The 21,215-nt window shown below is 35.1% G+C and overlaps 1 protein-coding gene across 1 annotated transcript in view; it reads right to left on the reverse strand.

The window, feature by feature from the left end:
• ADGRV1 (adhesion G protein-coupled receptor V1) overlaps positions 1-21,215 on the reverse strand; it is a 549,981-nt gene that overhangs the window by 395,946 nt on the left and 132,820 nt on the right. Inside the window, exons 39-50 of the mRNA XM_044265783.1 lie at positions 19,223-19,316; positions 17,001-17,079; positions 16,760-16,898; positions 13,198-13,339; positions 11,452-11,714; positions 9,478-9,653; positions 8,570-8,694; positions 4,912-5,069; positions 4,675-4,821; positions 4,224-4,331; positions 1,303-1,567; positions 440-562 (exon numbers count right to left, since the gene is read on the reverse strand). Coding sequence (XP_044121718.1) covers positions 440-562; positions 1,303-1,567; positions 4,224-4,331; positions 4,675-4,821; positions 4,912-5,069; positions 8,570-8,694; positions 9,478-9,653; positions 11,452-11,714; positions 13,198-13,339; positions 16,760-16,898; positions 17,001-17,079; positions 19,223-19,316 — 1,819 coding nt within the window. The remainder of the gene's footprint in view (positions 1-439; positions 563-1,302; positions 1,568-4,223; positions 4,332-4,674; positions 4,822-4,911; positions 5,070-8,569; positions 8,695-9,477; positions 9,654-11,451; positions 11,715-13,197; positions 13,340-16,759; positions 16,899-17,000; positions 17,080-19,222; positions 19,317-21,215) is intronic.

Genomic DNA, 21,215 nt, shown 5'->3' on the forward strand with positions numbered 1-21,215 from the left:
ACTGGAAGAAGGATGGGAGAGTGAAAAAGGACCACAGAGTTCTTATAATCATTTTCTGACTTTTTAAAAAAATACTTCAAGGCAGATACCTATTATCCTCTTATACTTTCATGTTTAAAACATATTACTATATGTAATGCCACTCTTCACTTTTCTCTAGACAAAAGAAATACATTACCTTACAATATCCTTCACTAATATTTTCTGTTATATTTCAGTTATTCTGGTTCTTCTCAAGCACAAATACCCATTTTAAAACTATTAGTCCTTTTGAATTTCTGGGATTTCGATAGATGTTTCTATTAAGATCTTGATTTTACATCCTTATTAAAATACCTAGTGTCTGGCAATGTGATAATATCTCCAAATCAATTTGATTAAAATTGCTCTAGGTTTCCACACTGCATTTCAGATTAGTTAGCAGTTTAAAATCCCTTACCTATTCCTGAAGCTGGTGTAAAGGAGTAGATCCTATTAACAGTAGCAAAATCCAGGGATTGAAAATATCTGAAAGAGGACTGTCCTGTCTCCCAGATGAAAATATCAATTGAATTCTGATTTTCTACAATAATGGAATAAAAGGCAAAAGTTACAAGGGAAAAAATGACAAAATTACACAGTAAAAAAATAACAAAGATATCAAATTAATTTAAAAAACAAATTTAGTAGGATATTCCTCCAACTTCATTTAGTTAAGCAAAAATACAACCTAGTAGGAAACACTTCAAAAGTCTTTTCACATTTACCACATGGAGTACATATATGGCCACTGATTCATCATGATCTGATATTAAAGAAAGAACAGAAACACAAGTTCTGTTTTTTAGGAATGTTGAAATTTTACCTATGCAAGGTCCACTAGGCAGAAAAAAAAAGCATATTTATATTCAGAGAATATTTTCAAATAGTCTTATCCAAAAGTTGCTGAGTGCTAATTATTATTATTATAATTTACCTAAGGGATCTCCAAGTATAGTCACAAAAAATGTCACTGTTTGCATTTTGGATATAAGATCTTCAGATTTTTTTTCAGAGATCTTTCCATTTTACATGCCCATCCCAAATTTTATTTTAATAAAACTTTAAAGCAGTAGTTCATCATCTAAAGACTATTCACATCACTTATAACATGGGTTTTTTCCCAAAATCCACTTGCAGCTGACAGCCAATATACTATCCATCAAGAAATAGACTCACAAAAAATTATTCCAAGAGCTACATGTTTTCATACAGAACATACTACATGAATGCTAGATAATTCTGACAATGATGCATACAGTAAAAACACTATTATCTTCTCACCTAGAAAGACAGTTTTGGCAAAAATTAAATAAATATCATCGCCTGAAGTCAAGGCCTCAACTTGTGTTGTCCCATTGACTGGCACCTCTTGAAAGTTAATAAACTCGCTGCCAGACCATCTGAGTAAAAGGGAATTTGGCCTGGCATTCATCTGGGAAATGGCTAAGAACACAGAGCCTCCTCTGGTGAACAAGGCTATGCTCAGTACGCCTCGGACAGGCAGCGTCTGATGTAACGTGAAGCTTCCTCCACTCCATCTGAAGACCTGTGGGAAATATTCAAATACAAACCCTTTGTGACTAGGAACTTAGCGCTCATGTGAGTTTAAACAATATCATATATTTACTCTCCTAATCCCCTTTATTTAGTTAGGATACTTTCATAAATGAGAAAATACCAAAACTGATGATCTCTCACTGCTCTCTCCTTTTTTTTTTAATCTGTGTAGGTGCACAAGCTTCACACACAGCAATAAGTGGAAAAGAAGTTACGTGAAAATAAATCAATTTCAAATATAAACATGGGTAAGGGTTGGCCATAGCAAGAGAAACGGAAAGCCAAAACCAGGAGAGAAGTCATCTGAATATGAAAAATTCAGATCTGGATAAGAAACTTTCTGATGCTAGAATATCATTCCTTACCCACTGTTTAAGCAATTGAATATAAAAAGAAACACCAAAACTCTTTAGTCCTGAAGGTGGCAATGTACACAAGCTTTTAAGGTGAGTGTTCATATATTTAAAATTAAAAGAAAATCCTGAATCCACCTGGTTTCTTATACAATCTCGTCAATTGCACAAAGAATTGTATTTATTTAGTCAACAATTGGGAATATATGGGAGCCTGACATTTTGCAGGCATTATGGATGGAGTGGCCTCACCCCTTATGGATCTTACCAACTGTTAGGAAAAGGCAAATGATAAACACATCACTGATTAAATAAATGTATGATTATTCAATTGAGACAAGTGCTGAAGATAACAACTGGGATATGAGAGAGAATTATGGGTGTTACTAGGGAAACAAAGTTACAAAGAACAACACAGCAAAGTTTCTAAGGCAGAAGATGTTTCTCATCAGCTGAATGAAGACCAGTCAACCTGAAGGAAGTTGGCCTGAGGGAATGAAGACAATAAGACTGGAGAGGTAAGGTCATGAGGTATCTTTTGTCAGGATGACCATATAATGCATCATGGGGACCCTTTATAGAGCAAAAGGCACAATACTTACAATCACATCAGGACAACAGACACAATCTGGTTCTGAGCTAGGTAGATAAAGAACTAAGGTTATGCTACTTAGAGTCCACATCAAATAACTTAGAATTATTCTATGTATAATTGGAAATCATTGAATAGTTTTAAAATGAGGAATAATATGAAATAATATTTTAGAAGGTGACTCCAGCTCCTGGATGGAGAATGGATGTGAGGAGTCAGGGCAGAAAATCAGAGACCAGCTAGGCAGAAACTCCAACAGTGTGAGAGAGAAATCATGGGAGCTGGACTTGGGAGAGAGAAGCAGAGGTGGAAAGAAATAACTATATTCAAAACATTACTGGGAGATAGCATCAGAAAGAGTAATAAATTAGATGTAAATGAATAAAAATGAATAATCAGGAAAGATATGAGCCACCATTTTGTCTTGTGCAACTGCATTTAAGAGGTTGGCATTTCCTGAGATGAAAGCCAAGCACTGCAACAAGTTTCAAAGAGAAAATCAAAATTCAGTTCAGGATATGTTAAATTTTAGATACTTTAAATATATGTATGTGGAGATGCCAAAAGGAGGTTAGATATGTTAAGTCTAGAAATTAGAGAAAAGGATACCTAGAAAAGTGAAAGACAGCCTACAGCTGATACCTTAAGACAGAGAACTGATAGAAATACCTGGAGTTAAGTGAAAAGAAATTTGAACTGAAACTAAATCTGGAAAACCCCAAAACATCTGAGTACAGGAAAGGGAAAAGAAAGTGGCAGTGGAGACCGAGAAGGGCAGCACACAGAGACAAGAGGACAATGTGTGGTGGTGTAGAAATGAAGAGAAGAGGTGGTTGAAATCTGAGGATGAAGTGACTGTTACAAGCTAACAGGAAGCAGCCTAAGACAAGGACAGAATAATAGCCAGTGAATTCAACCCAGCTGTCATCAGTGACCATGAGGTAAGATAAAGCAGGTAGAGAATTCCTTCAAGGTATCTTACCACAAAGGGGAGAAAAGGGGAAAAAAAAAAAGTAGAAGGGGATGAGATGATGAAATGATGAGAGAAATTCCTTCTGAAGCACAGAGAGCCCCATTTACGTGGACTGTAATAATCCGACAGAGATGCTAGTGATGCCAGACGCGCCAAGTAACTGAACCTTCTGATGGCCGGAGGAAGCTGGCTTTTACAGAAGGCAAGTTTCATAACAGGACACAGGAATCAAACTATGCTGCAAGAAGGTTTCTGAATTTGGTCTAGCAAGATAACCAAGCTTCCTTTCTGGAGCTTAGTCAACAGAGGCAGGTATGGGAGTACAAGGAGTGAGAAGATTATCAAATAAGCATTATTAGCATTATGAGATGCAGTTTACTTGAGAAATGTGGAATTTCTGGGACGATGTTAAGTTCTCATTTGGCAATGTTAATCATGAATTTTTAGTTACACCATCTGTCCAGTTAGGTGATTTTTCTCCATTATGTTTTCTAACACTATTAAATTCTAATTAAATGTTCATGATTATTACACACTTGCTCTGGCTCTTGAAGACAATATAATTCCATTGTTTAAAAATTACCTGTGACTAATTAACACCTACATTCTACTTTACTACTTTACCACAATCAAATTATGAGTTTTTTTAATACTAAACTTATAGACTACATCTTTGATGAGTTTCAAATACAGTATATTTTTTAAATTCACTTGAAAACAATCAAACCTGAGTTAATTCGGAATCATCTCTTTGACTTGCGACAATTAAATAATCTTGATTGTCTGAACAAAAATATTTTACTTGAGAACTTTCAGAAATAATGATTGTTTGTACCTACAAGGAAGACAAAACCATGGGAATAAATATTTAAATGAGAATTTTACTAGGAATTTTACTAAGTCTCTGAATACAATAATAGTATGAGTTAGTATTTGAAGTTCAAAACATGAAAAATCATTCTGAGCACTAAGTAGGCATACCTAGGTATCATTTCAAGATAAACAAAAATATTATTGGGTTAAGAGACTCTGCTAAAATGTGTATCAACTTTCAAAAAATCTTTTGCATATTAATATAGAACATATATTATCTTCCATTAAAATCACTCTTACAAATTTGATTTTTTCCTTTAAATAAAGCAATCTAGAAAAAAAATGAAGTTTTTTTTTTTTTTTACCAGGAATAATTTGAATCCAGATGTGAATGTATACACACTGTTAACAGAAGGCTTTTTGTCACTTGTTTCCTCATGAGTAATCACAAAGTAAGGGGAAAGACCAATATTAAAGGCCTCACAAGTTTTAGGATTTTCTATATTTAAATCCTAGGAAATAAGAAATAACAGTAATTCATGAGACATTCAAAATTCACATGTACATTTTATTTTATGTACTATAAAATGACTGATGTTTACCTCAAGTGGAATAAAAATCCCTTGCCATTGATAAACAGTAGAAGACGATTTTCTTAACATTATACCATATATTGAATCTTCCAAAGTAAAGAAACACCAACCAGAAGCTGAAGCATCAAAAAAACTCTGAACTGTGGAAAACACTGCATCCATTCCCCCTGAAATACGTAAATCATGATTTGTTAATGTATAATCTCTTTAAAACTTTATATCATTTATACAGTGAGATGAGTGAGTTTGTTATCAGAAATAAAGATCCTTCTATGGTATGTGTGTATGTCAGAGAAAATATAAGCTAGAAAAGTTAAAAAATAACTAAAACTAACAATTTTTTTAAAAAATTGTTAAACCTCTACTCCACCCATGTAGATTTTTCCAAAGTGTATTTAAAATACTAAATGTGGGATGCTTGGATGGCTCAGTCAGTTAAGCCTCTGCCTTTAAATCTGATCAGGATCCCAGGGTCCTGGGATCAAGTACTGCACTGGGCTCCTTGCTTGGCAGGGAGCCTGCTTCTCCCTCTCCCTCTCCCTGTTCACTCTCTTCTCTCTCTCTCTCTTTCTAACAAATAAATAAAATATTTTCTAAAAATAAATATTAAATAATAAAATAAAATACTAAATGTGTATTTTAAAGGGATATATGCTCAAAATGATTTTTACTAACTTTCATAAGGATGATGAAAATATAATTCAGGAATGTTTAAAATAATAAATAGCTTTATAGAAACATGCTAAATGTTGGCTTTTTAAAACCTACACTATTACTTTGAAACTAAGCCATCCAATGATTCCTCACTTTATATGTTATATATTTAAGAATGCCAAAGCAAACTCACCTGCTTTAAATGGCTGTCAAGTTTTCAATCAACACACTATCACAGGTATGTGTCCTAAAATTCTGTACTACATTTAAACAGAGAAAATTTAAAAATCCCTATCTCATGAAGAATAATTTTTTAAAAGCTCTATGTTTCATTATATCAGCTTCCCAAAGGCAGTTCTTTTAAAACTTTAGTTAATGGTGTGAACAGCAAGAACAAATGTCAAAGTTGAAATCTATGTCCTATAAAACTAAGTTATTGATTATTTTCAGATTACCAGTTCAAGGAATCATGTCAATGCCTCATATGTACTATCCATTAGTGATTTCCTTTCCTAGAAAACCAGCATTTTTCATTCCCATTTGTCATCTTTTAAAGGTACACTGCAGCTTCTGCATTGAGTCTGAATGCTTGACATCAAGGTCCTGACCAGACCATCTGGCCAAATGTTTCCCTACCATAATTTAGGAAGATGGTGAATGAAAAATAAACAATGGTGACATTTAAGAATTTCCAACACATACTCTCACAAGCACTTCCAAAAATGCATGCAGATCCCAAACAATCACGAGATAACTCTGAAGTAGAAATAATCCTTCTCTTTTGGATCCCACCTCCTCCTGCCTTTTTGACAATCATACTTGCTACAAACTACTACCCCTTCATGTTCTGAATATCCAATCTCTCTCTATTTAATAGGCCTTTTCCATCAACATGTAAATATGCTTAGGTCTCTCCAAATGAAAAAAATGAACAAAAAAACCCCTTGAATCCTACACCATGTCACCACCTTTGCTCAGTCCTACCTTCTCAGTCAAACCTCTTTAAACAGTGGAATACATTGGAGGGCTCCACTGAAAATGTTACTCAGCTCCTATCCCTCTATATAAGCAGCTCTTGCTATTTATTCCTTCTCCACTGCTAACTATAGCGGATTTTTTTTTTTGGTTCTCATCTTACTGGGCTTCTATACCAGCAACTGACACAGTTACCACTCCTTTCCTATTTCAAACACTCTTGTGCTGCTGGCTACAATCCCACATTTCCCTGGGTTTCTCACCATGTCTTCTCCCTCTCCTTTGCTACATCCTCCTCCTCTCTTTAGTAACTCAATTTGAGCCTACTCAGTTCAGTCTGGGTCCTCCTCCCTTCTCTACCTACAGTCCAGCTTTCCACGTTTTTACATCAATTTCCATGACTTTAAATACAATATACATGCTGCAGATTTCCAAATTTATCTCCCACAACAGAAACTTCCCTTTGAGTCTGGAGAAACTTTTTCTCAAAAGTAACTCGAATTCAAAATGTGTTAAATCACACACATTCTACTTCTCCTTGCCACAGTAACACCTAGTCCTCATTCAGTACTCCCTTTTTTACTGAAGTGCATGACTCTCCATCTAACCACAGAAACTAGAAATCTAGGAATCATCTCTGGTGTCTCCTTATACCCAATCGATAGATGCTACTCCTAGCTAGCACCCGGGCCGAACTTTTCTTTGTCTCCCTTCATCCTCGCTTTTTTTTCTGTGCGAACTCATTCTTTGCATGGTAACAAGAATGGTATCTTTGAAATACGAATGTGATCATACCTCCCCACAAATAAATGTGGCAGCCCTCCTGCCACCCTAAAGCACATTAAGCCTAGAATAAAGACTAACATGCATAATTAAGTCTAGAATAAAGACTAACATGCATAATATATTCTTCAAGCTCTCAAATTATCGGGTCTTACCCAGCTCTCCAAATTAACAGTCCCCCTTACTTCTAATCCCAATATCCACTCAGCAGTTCTTCACGTATACGTTCTCTCACGCCTCTAGACTTGTGTGCCTGAATAACTTCTCACTTTCCTTCCATGCCCCTCCAACTCAGATCTTTGCAGAATCAATCCCTACTCACCTTTCGGTTGTAGTTCAAACTCAGATACCCCTGGGAAGCATTCCCTGTGTTCTTGCAACACTTAGAGAACATTTTAAAACATTTAAACGTAAAACATTTATGCTGAGTGAAATAAGTGAAGCAGAGAGAGTCAATTATCATATGGCTTCACTTATTTGTGAAGCATAACAAATAGCATGGTGAACATGGGGAGTTAGGAGAAGGGATTTGGGGGAAATTGGAAGGAGAGGTGAACCATGAGAGACTATGGACTCTGAAAAACAATCTGAGGGGTTTTAAGTGGTGGGGGGTGGGAGGTCGGGGTACCAGGTGGTGGGTATTAGAGAGGGCACGGATTGCATGGAGCACTGGGTGTGGTGAAAAAATAATGAATACTGTTATGCTGAAAATAAATAAAAAATAAATTTAAAAAAACATTTAAAACATTTAAACCTTTAAAACATTTACTCTAATTTTACTTTTTTTTTAAAGATTTAATTAATTTATTTATTTGATGGGGAGAGAGAGAGCACAAGCAGTGGGGAGCAGCAGGCAAAGGGAGAGGGAGAAGTATGCTCCCCATTGAGCAGGGAACCTGATGCAGGGCTCAATCCTAGGACCCTGTGATCACGACCTGAGCCAAAGGCAGATGCTTAACTGACTGAGCCACCCAGGTGCCCCCATTTATTTCAATTTTAAACTACACACTGGTTTTAACTTATTTGATTTATTTCTGTCTCCTCCTATGTTCTAAGCACCATGAGTTCAATATCATGTCTGGCACATAATAGGCTCTCAATAAATATATGCGGCTGAAATAAAACAATTAGGTATCTGTTCTCCATTTTCAACAGATCCATAAGATATAATTCATGGGGGTGGGGAGCATGTACATCTGATACATGCAATCTTTCTTGATTACAGAACTTTGTTTTTACAAGAAACTGAACGTACTCATGCCAAAGGCTGTTTCAGATATTGTCTCCCATTCCACACTCACAGCTAAATCAATGCCATTAGTGCGTGACACGTTTAAATATACAGTGCTGTTGGCTTCTTCAATGTCTATAGACGTGGCTCTAAAAAAATGGATTGCAGAAAACAGAAAAGGAATATAATTCTACATATTAAATATAAGTATCACACTGCTAGCATATATTTAATATACTTTTAAATTTACATAAACCATGGAAAGATCCATCCACAAACTTCATACAGCAGGAAAATTAAATTCTACAGCTCAAAATATTCATTTATGAGGATTAAAAAAGCACTACAATCTGATACTATGTTCTTAAGAAAACAGTCAGTAACCTCATACTATATATTATAAAAAATAAATAAAGCTTTGTCATTCCTAAGTTCCTTCTCAGATATACTAAAAACATATCACAAAGCAAAAAGAGGTGAATCCAGAAATTCTTAGCTTACCTAAAACTAGATCTACTGGAGTATTTCTAAGAAATAAAAAGCCAAATATGTGGTCGCTTCCAGATTCCAAACTACAATCCTGCTAAACATGCTTAGAGTCATTCATTTGGTTCGAACAGCTAAATATTTTTATATTATTTCTTGCTTTTTACTATTATTGAAGACACGAAATTGTGCAAGCCTTTACCTGAAAAGTGTGAATTCTGAGGAAATAAGAATTCTAATAATACTGCTGTACAGGACATGATTAGGTTTTTGATGCTCCTTGTTACAAGAGGGCATAACACCTCTCAGATCTATCTGCCAGAGCTCATTTTAAAAGTCCCCTTTAAAACAGTCAGAGATCAATTTCCCCTCTCCATTTTCTTTATGTCAAAAGATATTTCCTACCTAGCTTCAGAAGTGACAATTTCCTTATGAATAAACTGTACCTATTTGCAACTGCAGAGATACTGAATAATCCCAGAGGGGCCTGATTTTGCAAAACTGTTATCAGGGTTTGAACATGGGCCCCCAGTCTAGCACCTCCAGTCGGATTAAACAAGGTACAGACAAAATGCTCATCCATCTCTGGTTCGGTGTCCAATACGGCAGAAATGCGTAGGGCCTGGAAACAAAATCAAAAGATGAAGTTATTAGACTACAGTATTTCTGCAACATACATACAAACAGATCTGCTAAACATTTTTGACAACAAAATAATATGTTTTGAAAAACATCACTTCTTTTCTATTTTAATACTGATCCTCATGATATGTAATAGTTACCCAACTATTTCAAGTTACCACTTTCAAGATTTTCAATGCCGTGTTATATGGCACAGAGTGTCTAAAAATAAATTTCATGACATTTAAAAACAACATTAATATTAAAAAAACAAATTTAGATCTTGATTTTTGCTAACTCTTAATCTTGCCCCAGCTACGTAACTGTATTAATCTCATTCTAGTATAGGATTCACCGTAAAAAAGCAATTAAAGCCATAGTAAGCACAAATTAGAAACAACTCACAAGTTTATCGAAAGAAAAATGGATAAAAAGATAGTGGGCTCTTTGATGCAGGGCTACTTAGCAATAAAAAAGAACCAGCTACTGATATGCGCAACCAAATAGATCTCAAAAGTTATGTTGACCAAAACAAGCCAGACACAAAAGAGTAAATACTATATGACTTTATTTATATGAAGCTCAAGATCAGCAAAATGAGTCCTCAATGACAGAAACCAGAAAGTAGTTTCCTCCCGGAAGGGCAGGAAACAAGAAGGAAACTTCTGGGAGAGGTACACTCAATATACTAATCTGAGTGGTGATCACATTGGTGTATATTTATTTTTAAGGTCACTGACCCACACATTTGAGATTTTTGGACTTCACTGTTAATCCAATTTGTTCTAACATTTAATTTACCTAATGAACAGAAAGATGTTTAAGTAACTGTAGAAAAAGTCTTTTAAGAAAAAAAGGTATGATAAAAATTAAAATATACAAAAAATTAAATAAGTAAAATTTAAAATATTTTTAAAAGAAAAGGCCTGAGAAAGTAAAGCAATGGAAAATTCATCAAATACTTTAAATTTGAATTCTTTTATATCAATATGAAGAATGTAAATATTCTTAGAGGCTCAAATTTCCTAGAACATGAAAAAATCAGACATTCAAATAAATATGAATTGAAAAACATGTTGAAGTGTTTACAAACTGATCCCAAAGAAAGTTAATTACTGGGTAGAGACTGTTTTTAGAGGAAATTGTTTAAAATATATTACTTTACAATTATTATACTTTATATGTCAGACTTGATTAAGCTTATGCAATTAGCTACCTAAACTGTGTTTTAAAAAATAAAATTCGGTTGCAGGAATGGAAAATTATTAATATACAAAAAAAGGAGTTTTAGAAGGTATACTTCTGTAAGTAAAACCACATTTATAATTAACTCTAAATCCAGCATTTTTTCTCCAGTAAGGTATCCTATTCACATAGGATACTTGCCTCTCACATAAGGAGGCTAAAGTAAAAAATTACATTTTGTTAACTGAAAATGTGGTCAAAAGAATGACGGGTTAGGGTTTGGTAACAACAGTAGATGGCTTGGAGTTTCCTTTAGTTTATGTTTTATGAATAATATGAAGTATGCTACTAAATAGGTAATATTTATGACAGCACTATGTACTTTTTCCTTATTATTTGCAGACTCCACTACCCTATTAACAAGAGTGGATTTCTCTAGCAGCACTCTATGCAGATTAGACAGCACTGTTAACATTTTCACACAGTAATCTAATCATTGTTACCTGTCATCTAAGCTGGGAGTACATTTTCTTTCCTCCTAGCATCTGGGGTGCTACTCTAAGAGAAAATTTTTCATAAACATTATTCACTCTCCTTAAAGCCTTATACTATACCTTGAAGCGAACACCTTCTTCTAAAACAATGTAGCCTTTGGAAGGGGTCAGATCTTTAGTCTCCATTGAGGAATTTATTTCTGTCACAATGAACTGAATGGTCACGGTTCCAAACAGTCCTTGTGCAGGTTCCCGAACAATGTATAATACTGCAACACTCTCCTGTACATAGAGAGCTGTTGGTTCTCTTAGGAAAAAGTGCTCACTGTTGTTAAATGATAGGACTCCAGGGCCATCATCATTAGCAAGGATAGTAATTAAGGCTGTTGAAATAAAAATATTATAGCAATAAATGGAAACAGAGTGGGTTATAAGTTAGAAGTAGATGTTTCACTATAAACTAGGCCAAATCTTCTCTAGATCACCTTAAAAACAAAGGAAATTTTAAAAGGCATTTAATAAAATATCACATTTACTCATGATGTAAAAATAGCCAGTCATCTTGGAATAATAGGCAGCTTCCTCCTCAACCTTAGAAGCCAGTAACAAATATGTAACTCAATGTTGAAACATCCAAAGGGTCACCACTAATGCAGAAACAAGACAACAGTGCCTGCCATTCCTGCTACTATTCAGCATTGTCCCGGAGCTATGAGCCAGCTAAGAAAGCAATAGGAAGAAAGAGTCGGAATTAACACCATCTTCTAAACCAAATGATGGTCTTCTTAGAAAACCAAGAGAAAAAATGATTGAACTATTGTAAGAGTTCAAAATATAAGCTCTGTACTCAACAGATGATCTTGATTACTAACATATACAAAGATTTACATATAAGAATATTTATTGAAACTTCATGAAAGTTTGGAAATAGTCTGAAGGCTGATTAATGGTACATAGTTTAAGAAATAACCCACTGTCAAAGCACTTATTGTTCTGAGAATTATTTTTATATTTATAAATAGAAAATTACAAGCATAAAGTAAACTTAACAGAGAACAACAAGAAATGACTTCCTCCTACTCATGGTGGTGGGCATGTAAGCTACATAGTTCTGACAGAATTATATTAGGACTTCTTTGCGAATGCTTGAGTTTGAGGACTCCTCTCCAAGCAGTCAGTATGATATCTAACAACCAGTAAATTAAGATGAGTTTTCTTAACAATGTCAAACTGTTCCAACCAAAGAATTATGGCTCCCATAATGTCTTACGTACCAATATACTTCAACTGCTATGTAGAAATACTAGAACAATGAGATAACATTAAAAGCTTATCATTCCCTCTACTGTTCAACAGGAAACAGAGCAGAAATAAAATTCCAAATGAAAGACATTTACAAATAAAATAAAACCTGTAGGGGCAGTTTGGGTGGCTCAGTGGGTTAAGCCTGTGCCTTTGGCTCAGGTCATGATCTCAGGGTCCTGGGAACAAGCCCTGCATCAGGCTCTCTGCTCATCAGGGAGTCTGCTTCCCCCTCCCTCTCTGCCTGCCTCTCTGCCTACTTGTGATCTCTGTATGTCAAATAAATAAAAAAAAAAATTTAAAATAAATAAATAAAACATGTAATAGCTGCAAAACTGATTTAATATTCTTTCTACCAACACTTTTTGTTTTACACACACACACACACACCCTACAACAGACTGGAAGCACTGTTATACTGACACAGGAATTCCAAAATGTCTAGCTTAAAACATTTTTAATTCTAAGCACAGAAAACCATCAAGACTCTAATCCTTTTACATCTACCTCCATATCAAGAAAACAGCATGATAAGAGTGAACTTTATAAGAAATTATCAAATACCTATTGTTTTTTCTCCCAGCTCTAGTCCAGGTGAAGGATTTGTTAAAATCAGCTGAAATGTTTCATCCCCTTCTGGAATGTCATCATCAAGAATCATAATGTCAATATTTTTATACTTTTCTCCATCAACAAAATGAAGAATCTGGTCAAGAAAGTAAAAGTAGACAGAATTATATTTAAAGACACTGATGAGTTTTTATAGAATATTTGGCAAGAAATACAATCTGGTTGGCAATGTGAAATAAGCTATTTTAATAAAAGTAAGGGACGTTTCCCTTATTTTTTTAATCTCTTTTTACTTAAATTGACAACATTAAGTTTAAAAAGTAAGATTCGTGGAGAAGAGAATAAAGTAAACATTTGACTAATGAATAAAAGCCAACAAGAGACGAAAAGCACTTTAAAACATTAACGGTGTTTCAGTAAATTAAAGCAAAGAAATAAAAGACGTAAAATTTTCAAGAAGCACAAGAAACTCTCTGAAACACTCTGATATAAATATAATGACAGAAGAAATAGAAAACAAACATACCCATAACCAGTAAGGAGATTGAAACAGTCATTAAAAATCTCCAAACAAACAAAAGCCCAGGGCCAAATGGCTTCCCGGGGGAATTCTACCAAACATTTAAAGAAGAACTAATTCCTATTCTCCTGAAATTGTTCCAAAGAATAGAAATGGAAGGAAAACTTCCAAACTCATTTTATGAGGCCAGCATCACCTTGATCCCAAAACCAGACAAGAATCCCATCAAAAAAGAAAACTACAGACCAATATCCTTGATGAACACAGATGCGAAAATTCTCACCAAAATACTAGCCAATAGGATTCAACAGTACATGAAAAGGATTATTCACCACGACCAAGTGGGATTTATTCCAGGGCTGCAAGGTTGGCTCAACATCCACAAATCAATCAATGTGATACAACACATTAATAAAAGAAAGAACAAGAACCATATGATACTCTCAATAGATGCTGAAAAAGCATTTGACAAAGTACAGCATCCCTTCAAAGTGCAGGGATAGAGAGCACATACCTCAATATTATCAAAGCCAGCTATGAAAAACCCACCGCAAATATCATTCTCAATGGAGAAAAACTGAAAGCTTTTCCGCTAAGATCAGGAACACGGCAGGGATGTCCATTGTCACCACTGCTATTCAACATAGTACTAGAAGTCCTAGCCTCAGCAATCAGACAACAAAAGGAAATTAAAGGCATCCAAATAGGTAAAGAAGAAGTCAAACTATCACTTTTCGCAGATGATATGATACTCTATGTGGAAAACCCAAAAGACTCCACTCCAAAACTGCTAGAACTTGTACAGGAATTCAGTAAAGTGTCAGGATATAAAGTCAATGCACAGAAATCAGTTGCATTTCTCTACACCAACAAGACAGAAGAAAGAGAAATTAAGGAGTCAATCCCATTTACAATTGCACCCAAAGCTATAAGATACCTAGTAATAAACCTAACCAAAGAGGCTAAGAATCTATACTCAGAAAACTATAAAGTACTCATGAAAAAAATTGAGGAAGACACAAAGAAATGGAAAAATGTTCCATGCTCCTGGATTGGAAGAATAAATATTGTGAAAATGTCTATGTTACCTAAAGCAATCTACACATTTAATGCAATTCCTATCAAAATACCATCCATTTTTTTTCAAAGAAATGGAACAAATAATCCTAAAATTTATATGGAACCAGAAAAGACCTCGAATAGCCAAAGGAATATTGAAAAAGAAAGCCAAAGTTGGTGGCATCACAATTCCAGACTTCAAGCTCTATTACAAAGCTGTCATCATCAAGACAACATGGTACTGGCACAAAAACAGACACATAGGTCAGTGGAACAGAATAGAGAGCCCAGAAACAGACCCTCAACCCTGTGGTCAACTAATCTTCGACAAAGCGGGAAAAATGTTCAATGGAAAAAAGACAGCCTCTTCAATAAATGGTGTTGGGAAAATTAGACAGCCACATGCAGAAAAATGAAATTGAAACATTTCCGTACACTACACACAAAAATAGACTTAAAATGGATGAAGGACCTCAATGTGAGAAAGAAATCCATCAAAATCCTTGAGGAGAACACAGGCAGCAACCTCTTCAACCTCAGCTGCAGCAACATCTTCCTAGGAACATTGCCAAAGGCAAGGGAAGCAAGGGCAAAAATGAACTATTAGGATTTCATCAAGATCAAAAGGTTTTGTACAGCAAAGGAAACAGTTAACAAAACCAAAAGACAACTGACAGAATGGGAGAAGATGTTTGCAAACAACATATCAGATGAAGGGCTAGTGTCCAAAATCTATAAAGAATTTAGCAAACTCAACACCCAAAGAACAAATAATCCAATCAAGAAATGGGCAGAGGACATGAACAGACATTTCTGCAAAGAAGACATCCAGATGGCCAACAGACACATGAAAAAATGCTCCACATCACTCGGCATCAGGGAAATACAAATCAAAACCACAATGAGATATCACCTCACACCTGTCAGAATGGCTAAAATTAACAAGTCAGGAAATGACAGATGCTGGCGAGGATGCGGAGAAAGGGGAACCCTCCTACACTGTTGGTGGGAATGCAAGCTGGTGCAACCACTCTGGAAAACAGCATGGAGGTTCCTCAAAATGTTGACCCAGCAATTGCACTACTGGGTATTTACCCTAAAAATACAAACGTAGTGATCCGAAGGGGCACGTGCACCCAAATGTTTATAGCAGCAATGTCTACAATAGCCAAACTATGGAAAGAACCTAGATGTCCATCAACAGATGAATGGATAAAGAAGATGTGTGGGAGATATATATATATATATATATAATATGGAATACTATGCAACCATCAAAAGAAATGAAATCTTGTTATTTGCGACGATGTGGATGAACTAGAGGGTATCATGCTTAGCGAAATAAGTCAATGGGAGAAAGACAACTATCATATGATCTCCCTGATATGAGGAAGTAGAGATGCAACATGGGGGGTTAATGGGGTAGGAGAAGAATAAATGAAACAAGATGGGATTGGGAGGGAGACAAACCATAAATGAATCTTAATCTCACAAAACAGACTGAGGATTGCTGGGGTGGGGGGTGGGAGAAGGGGGTTGGGGTTATGGACATTGGGGAGGGTATGTGCTTTGGTGAGTGCTGTGAAGTGTGTAAACCTGGCAATTCACAGACCTGTATCCCTGGGGATAAAAATATATGTTTATAACAAATTAAAAAATAAATAAATAAATAAATAAATATAATGACAGAAATTCTTTGTCACAGTAACTTGTGTTCTCCATTATCAAGTATTGCAATAAGATAGGAATACAATAGTATCAAATATTAAAACAAAATAATGAATGAATAAAATAAAATAAAGAATAACCTTTAGAACTAAAAAATCAATTTCCATATTTTCTAAAATAGTAAAGAAAACTATTCTACAATGTAGAAGTCTTCTGTCTTAATTTATGATGGAATATATAATAGCTTATTACTTTAGGATTAATTCATTTATACAAGACCCAAAACACTATAATTCCCAAGGATTTCACCATTGGGGTAAAGACGTAATCCAGCCCCAGCTGTGCCTCCAAATTCTGGGCATATACAAACAAGGAAACGTGGCCAAGAGTCCCTTTGCTCCTCTGGGCTACCAATGTTAAACTTCCTTCGGTTTCATGGACTTCAAACCTAAAATAAACAGAATACATTAATCTTTTCCTTATAAGCTTTTATTCAGTAGATAAAGAATCTGAAACTCAGAAAAGAACTCTCACACTACCTTGGTCTTACCTGGTATGTTGCCATTCAATTATGCCTCGAGCGCCATCATTGGCATCAATAATTATCTGTGCAGTCAAGCCCTCCGAATCTGAAAAAAACACAAAAGCATACTTTTAAGTAAAAGTGATTAAGGGAAGTATTTGGCATAGAGAGCACATAATTTCTAATATAAAGATATTGTCAACATTACTCAAAAGATGTTTAAGAAAGTATCAATATGTTTATGATATTTGGTTAAGGAAATTTTTACTAACAAGAGCAATGATTTACAGAAATCTAATGAGCTGAGAACAGTACAAAATAAGCACCTGAGATTATGGTTTTATTTCTATTATTCTAATAGAAAGAGAAAAGAAAAATAGAGACCACTGGAAGGAGTAGAAAGACCAAGAAAAGAGAAAGAAATGGGAAGAGACAGGCAGGGAGTGCTGCAGAGAAATAAACAGGTGCAAGAACGAGATGCAGGAGTGACATGTTGAAACAGGAGGAAAAGATGGGGAAAAAGTTGGGGGGGCAGAGACTGAGATGGAAGTAAATTTCTCTTTTCCCTTTTTATCTTGTACTCTGCCTACCAAGTAGAGTATGTTACCAGCATTCATTATTCAGTCTTGAAATATTAACCAACCCTGTTCCTGTTTAGTTTTTTAATATTTTTGTCCTTTCCCTTTAAAATTCATAGACTGTATCTTAGGAGAGTATCTTAGGATACTTATGGCAGCTGCCTAGGTGGGGAAAGGTTAGGGAGAGTGTAATTCCCTGAGTGAAGTCAGCACTGTCAAACACACACACACACACACACACACACACACAAACAACAACAACAACAACAAAAAAAAAAAAAACCCAAAAAAGAAAATCAGTATCTGGGACCACCAAACTGGAAGCTACAAAGCAGAAGCCCAGCTCCAGCATCTCACAGCTGTGCGACTCTGGGCATGTAACTAAGCTTCTCAAAGCTTCTGCTCCCTTATCTATAAAATGTTAAAGTGAGGGACGCCTGGGTGGCTCAGTTGGTTGGACGACTGCCTCCGGCTCAGGGCGTGATCCTGGAGTCCCGGGATCGAGTCCCACATCAGGCTCCCAGCTCCATGGGGAGCCTGCTTTGCTCTCTGACCTTCTCCTCGCTCATTCTCTCTCTCACTGTCTCTCTCTCTCAAATAAATAAATAAAATCTTTAAAAAAAAAATGTTAAAGTGAAAGGGATGGTGGTACTAACATATAAAGCATTTGAAACAGGGCATCAGAGAGCACTAAACAAAAGTTAAACAATTCAAATTACTTCTAATATGAGTATAAAGAAATATGAAGTATCTGTTAGCTTTCTTAGCATAAATGTCTTGTAATAGATGCCTGATTTCAAAGCCTATCCCAGGAGTCATATATTTCTTTTGCAAAAGAATTGAAGCTTTTCAAATAATAATAATAATATGTCAAAAACTGGTTATTCCCTTCCATTGTTTTCAGAGTTGTCATACTGAGCCTCAAAAGGGAATGAGAAACCCCTATTCCTTAGCTCACTCCTCTTGGCCATGCTTCCCCTCCTTAACCCCAACTGGTTTTCTGCCCTGTACAGAGCACCTTCGAACCAAGGGATGGGGAACAGGCTAGCACAGTGCTATTCATTGCCACCACCTTCTGGGCAATCACACCTACAAATTTCACATAAAATCCCCAGTATTAAATGTCTAAACCACAAACAAGAGTTTATGTTTTAAAATAAGAACATATCTTTTTAATCTACATAAATCCATACTGAGGTTCAAGTTTTACCTTTCAGTCTGTAATGAATTAACTGAGTCTTTTCTAAAGCATGAAAAGAAAGAGGTAAAAGGTCAAAAAAGAAGCAGAGAAAACGACAAACAAACAAAAGTTCTGCTTAATCTAAAGGAAAATAAAATCATCTGATAGTCTGGAGATCTAATGAAAACAACAAATTAAACTTTAAAAGGAAAAATTCCTTCTTAAGAACTAATTCTACTTTGAAGTTTACCAATTTGGTTATAAATAGTTGTTAAAAACATCACACAATAAACAATTCTTAAATGTGTTTCTGATCTCCAATATACAAAACTGACATAGATTATAGTCTCCAAGTTAAAATAAATTTAAAAGCTCACCAGATTTTCTTCTACAGCTGAGATTAACAAGTATTACAGTTATCACTTTTGATTAAAAAATGAATAACTTTACTTTGTTTGAAGTGAATAAACAAAAACAAAAAAATATCATACCTAGTCTAGGAGGAAATGAAGTTAAAGGAGCCATGATAAGGTCAACATAAGTTAAATTCACAAGGAAATATTCTTCTAGCTCTGGTATGTCATCCTGTAAAAATTATATCCATTAAATCTCCTATTGTTGTGCTCTCCCAAGTAATGACCTCTCACAGTTTTTTAAATTATCTGATAAATATGTCTGCTTAAATAGTATACAGCAAGTATAAAAATGCAAACCTGGAATATAAAGATTAAAAATTTTAAAAATAAACATGCTTTCGGTATGACTTTTCTTTGAGATCTGACACCAAAAGCAAAAGCAACAGAAGCAGAAATAAACAAGTGGGACTACGTCAAACTAAAAAGCTTCTGCACAGCAAAGGAAAACATCAACAGAATGAAAAGGCAACCAATAGAATGGAATAAAGTATTTGCAAATGACATATCTGATAAAGGGTTAATGTTCAAAATACATAAAGAACTCATACAACTCTGCAGGCAAAAAAAGAAAAGAAAAGCACAACAAATAATCTGATTTAAAAACGTACAAAGAACTGAATAGACGTTTTTCTAAGGAAGATGTACACCAGTAAACAATACATACATGAAAAGGTGCTCAGCATCATTGAGCATATTCAAATGCAAATCAAAACCAGAATGAGGGGCGCCTGGGTGGTTCAGTGGGTTAAGCCTCTGCCTTCAGCTTGGGTCATGATCTCAGGGTCCTGGGATTGAATCCCGCATCAGGCTCTCTGCTCAGCGAGGAACCTGCTTCCCCCTCTCTATCTGCCTCCCTTTCTGCTTACTTGTGATCTGTCTGTCAAATAAATAAATAAATAAATCCTTAAAAAAAAAAACCACACCAGAATAAGACATCACCTCACACCTCTTAGAATGGTTATTATCCAAAAGACATGATATAAGTATTAGTGAGGATATGGAAAAAAGGGAACTCTTGTGCACAACTGGTGGGAATGTAAACTGGTGCAGCCACTATGCAAAACAAAAAATTAAAAATAGAATTACCATATAATCTGGCAATCCCACACCAGAGTATATATTCAAAGGTGATACAAACAGAATATCAAAGAGATATTTGTAGAATATATTCACAATAGCGCTTCCCCCTCTCTCTGCCTGCCTCTCTGCCTACATGTGATTTCCTTCTGTCAATAAATAAAATCTTTAAAAAAAAATAGTGACTATATAGTTGACAACACTGTATTATATAATCGAAATTCACTAGGAGGCTAGACCTTAAATATTTTCACACACAAAAAATACACTTGTGAGGTGATGAATGTGTCAGTTAAATAGATGGGGGGAATCCCTTTCACAATGTATACATGTATCAAATCACCACAGTATACATTTTAAATATCTTACCGTTTTACGTATTTTTTAGATTCTCTATATAAGTAATACCATGCAGTATTTGTTAATTTTACTTCAACAAATCTGACACTAAAAAAATAATAAAAATATAAACTTATACCCAATTGCATGATAAGTTATTAGGTTGAACTACATTGAACTGCTAATATATCACTTTTTCCTCAACTTAACATAATATGTAAACCAACTACATAAATATATAAATCTAATATATTTTAAATAGAATGGAAGCAAAAGATTTTTTTTTTTTTAAGCAAAAGATTTTAAATTATCTTACTATCCAAAGATTGAGATGTGGAATAGAATACCATGAAAAAAACAGGGGCTTCACAGTCATGGAGACCTAACACCAAATTCTGTAATTTTAAGTGAGTTACTTCAACTTAAAGCCCTCATTTCCACCATCTTTATAATGGGGGAAATAATATCTACTTTGGGAATTATAATAATGATTAAAAATAATAAGTATGCAGTGCCTGGCGTAGAAAGAGTCCTTAAAAAGTGATAGCTATGGGCACCTGGGTGGCTCATTTGGTTGAGGGTCTGCCTTAGTCTCAGTTGTGATCCCAGGGTCGTGGGATCAAGCCCTGAGGTGGGCTCCCTTCTCGGCAAC

Source organism: Neovison vison, chromosome 1 (assembly GCF_020171115.1).
Source record: "Neovison vison isolate M4711 chromosome 1, ASM_NN_V1, whole genome shotgun sequence".
In the NCBI taxonomy this organism is placed as follows: Eukaryota; Metazoa; Chordata; class Mammalia; order Carnivora; family Mustelidae; genus Neogale; species Neogale vison.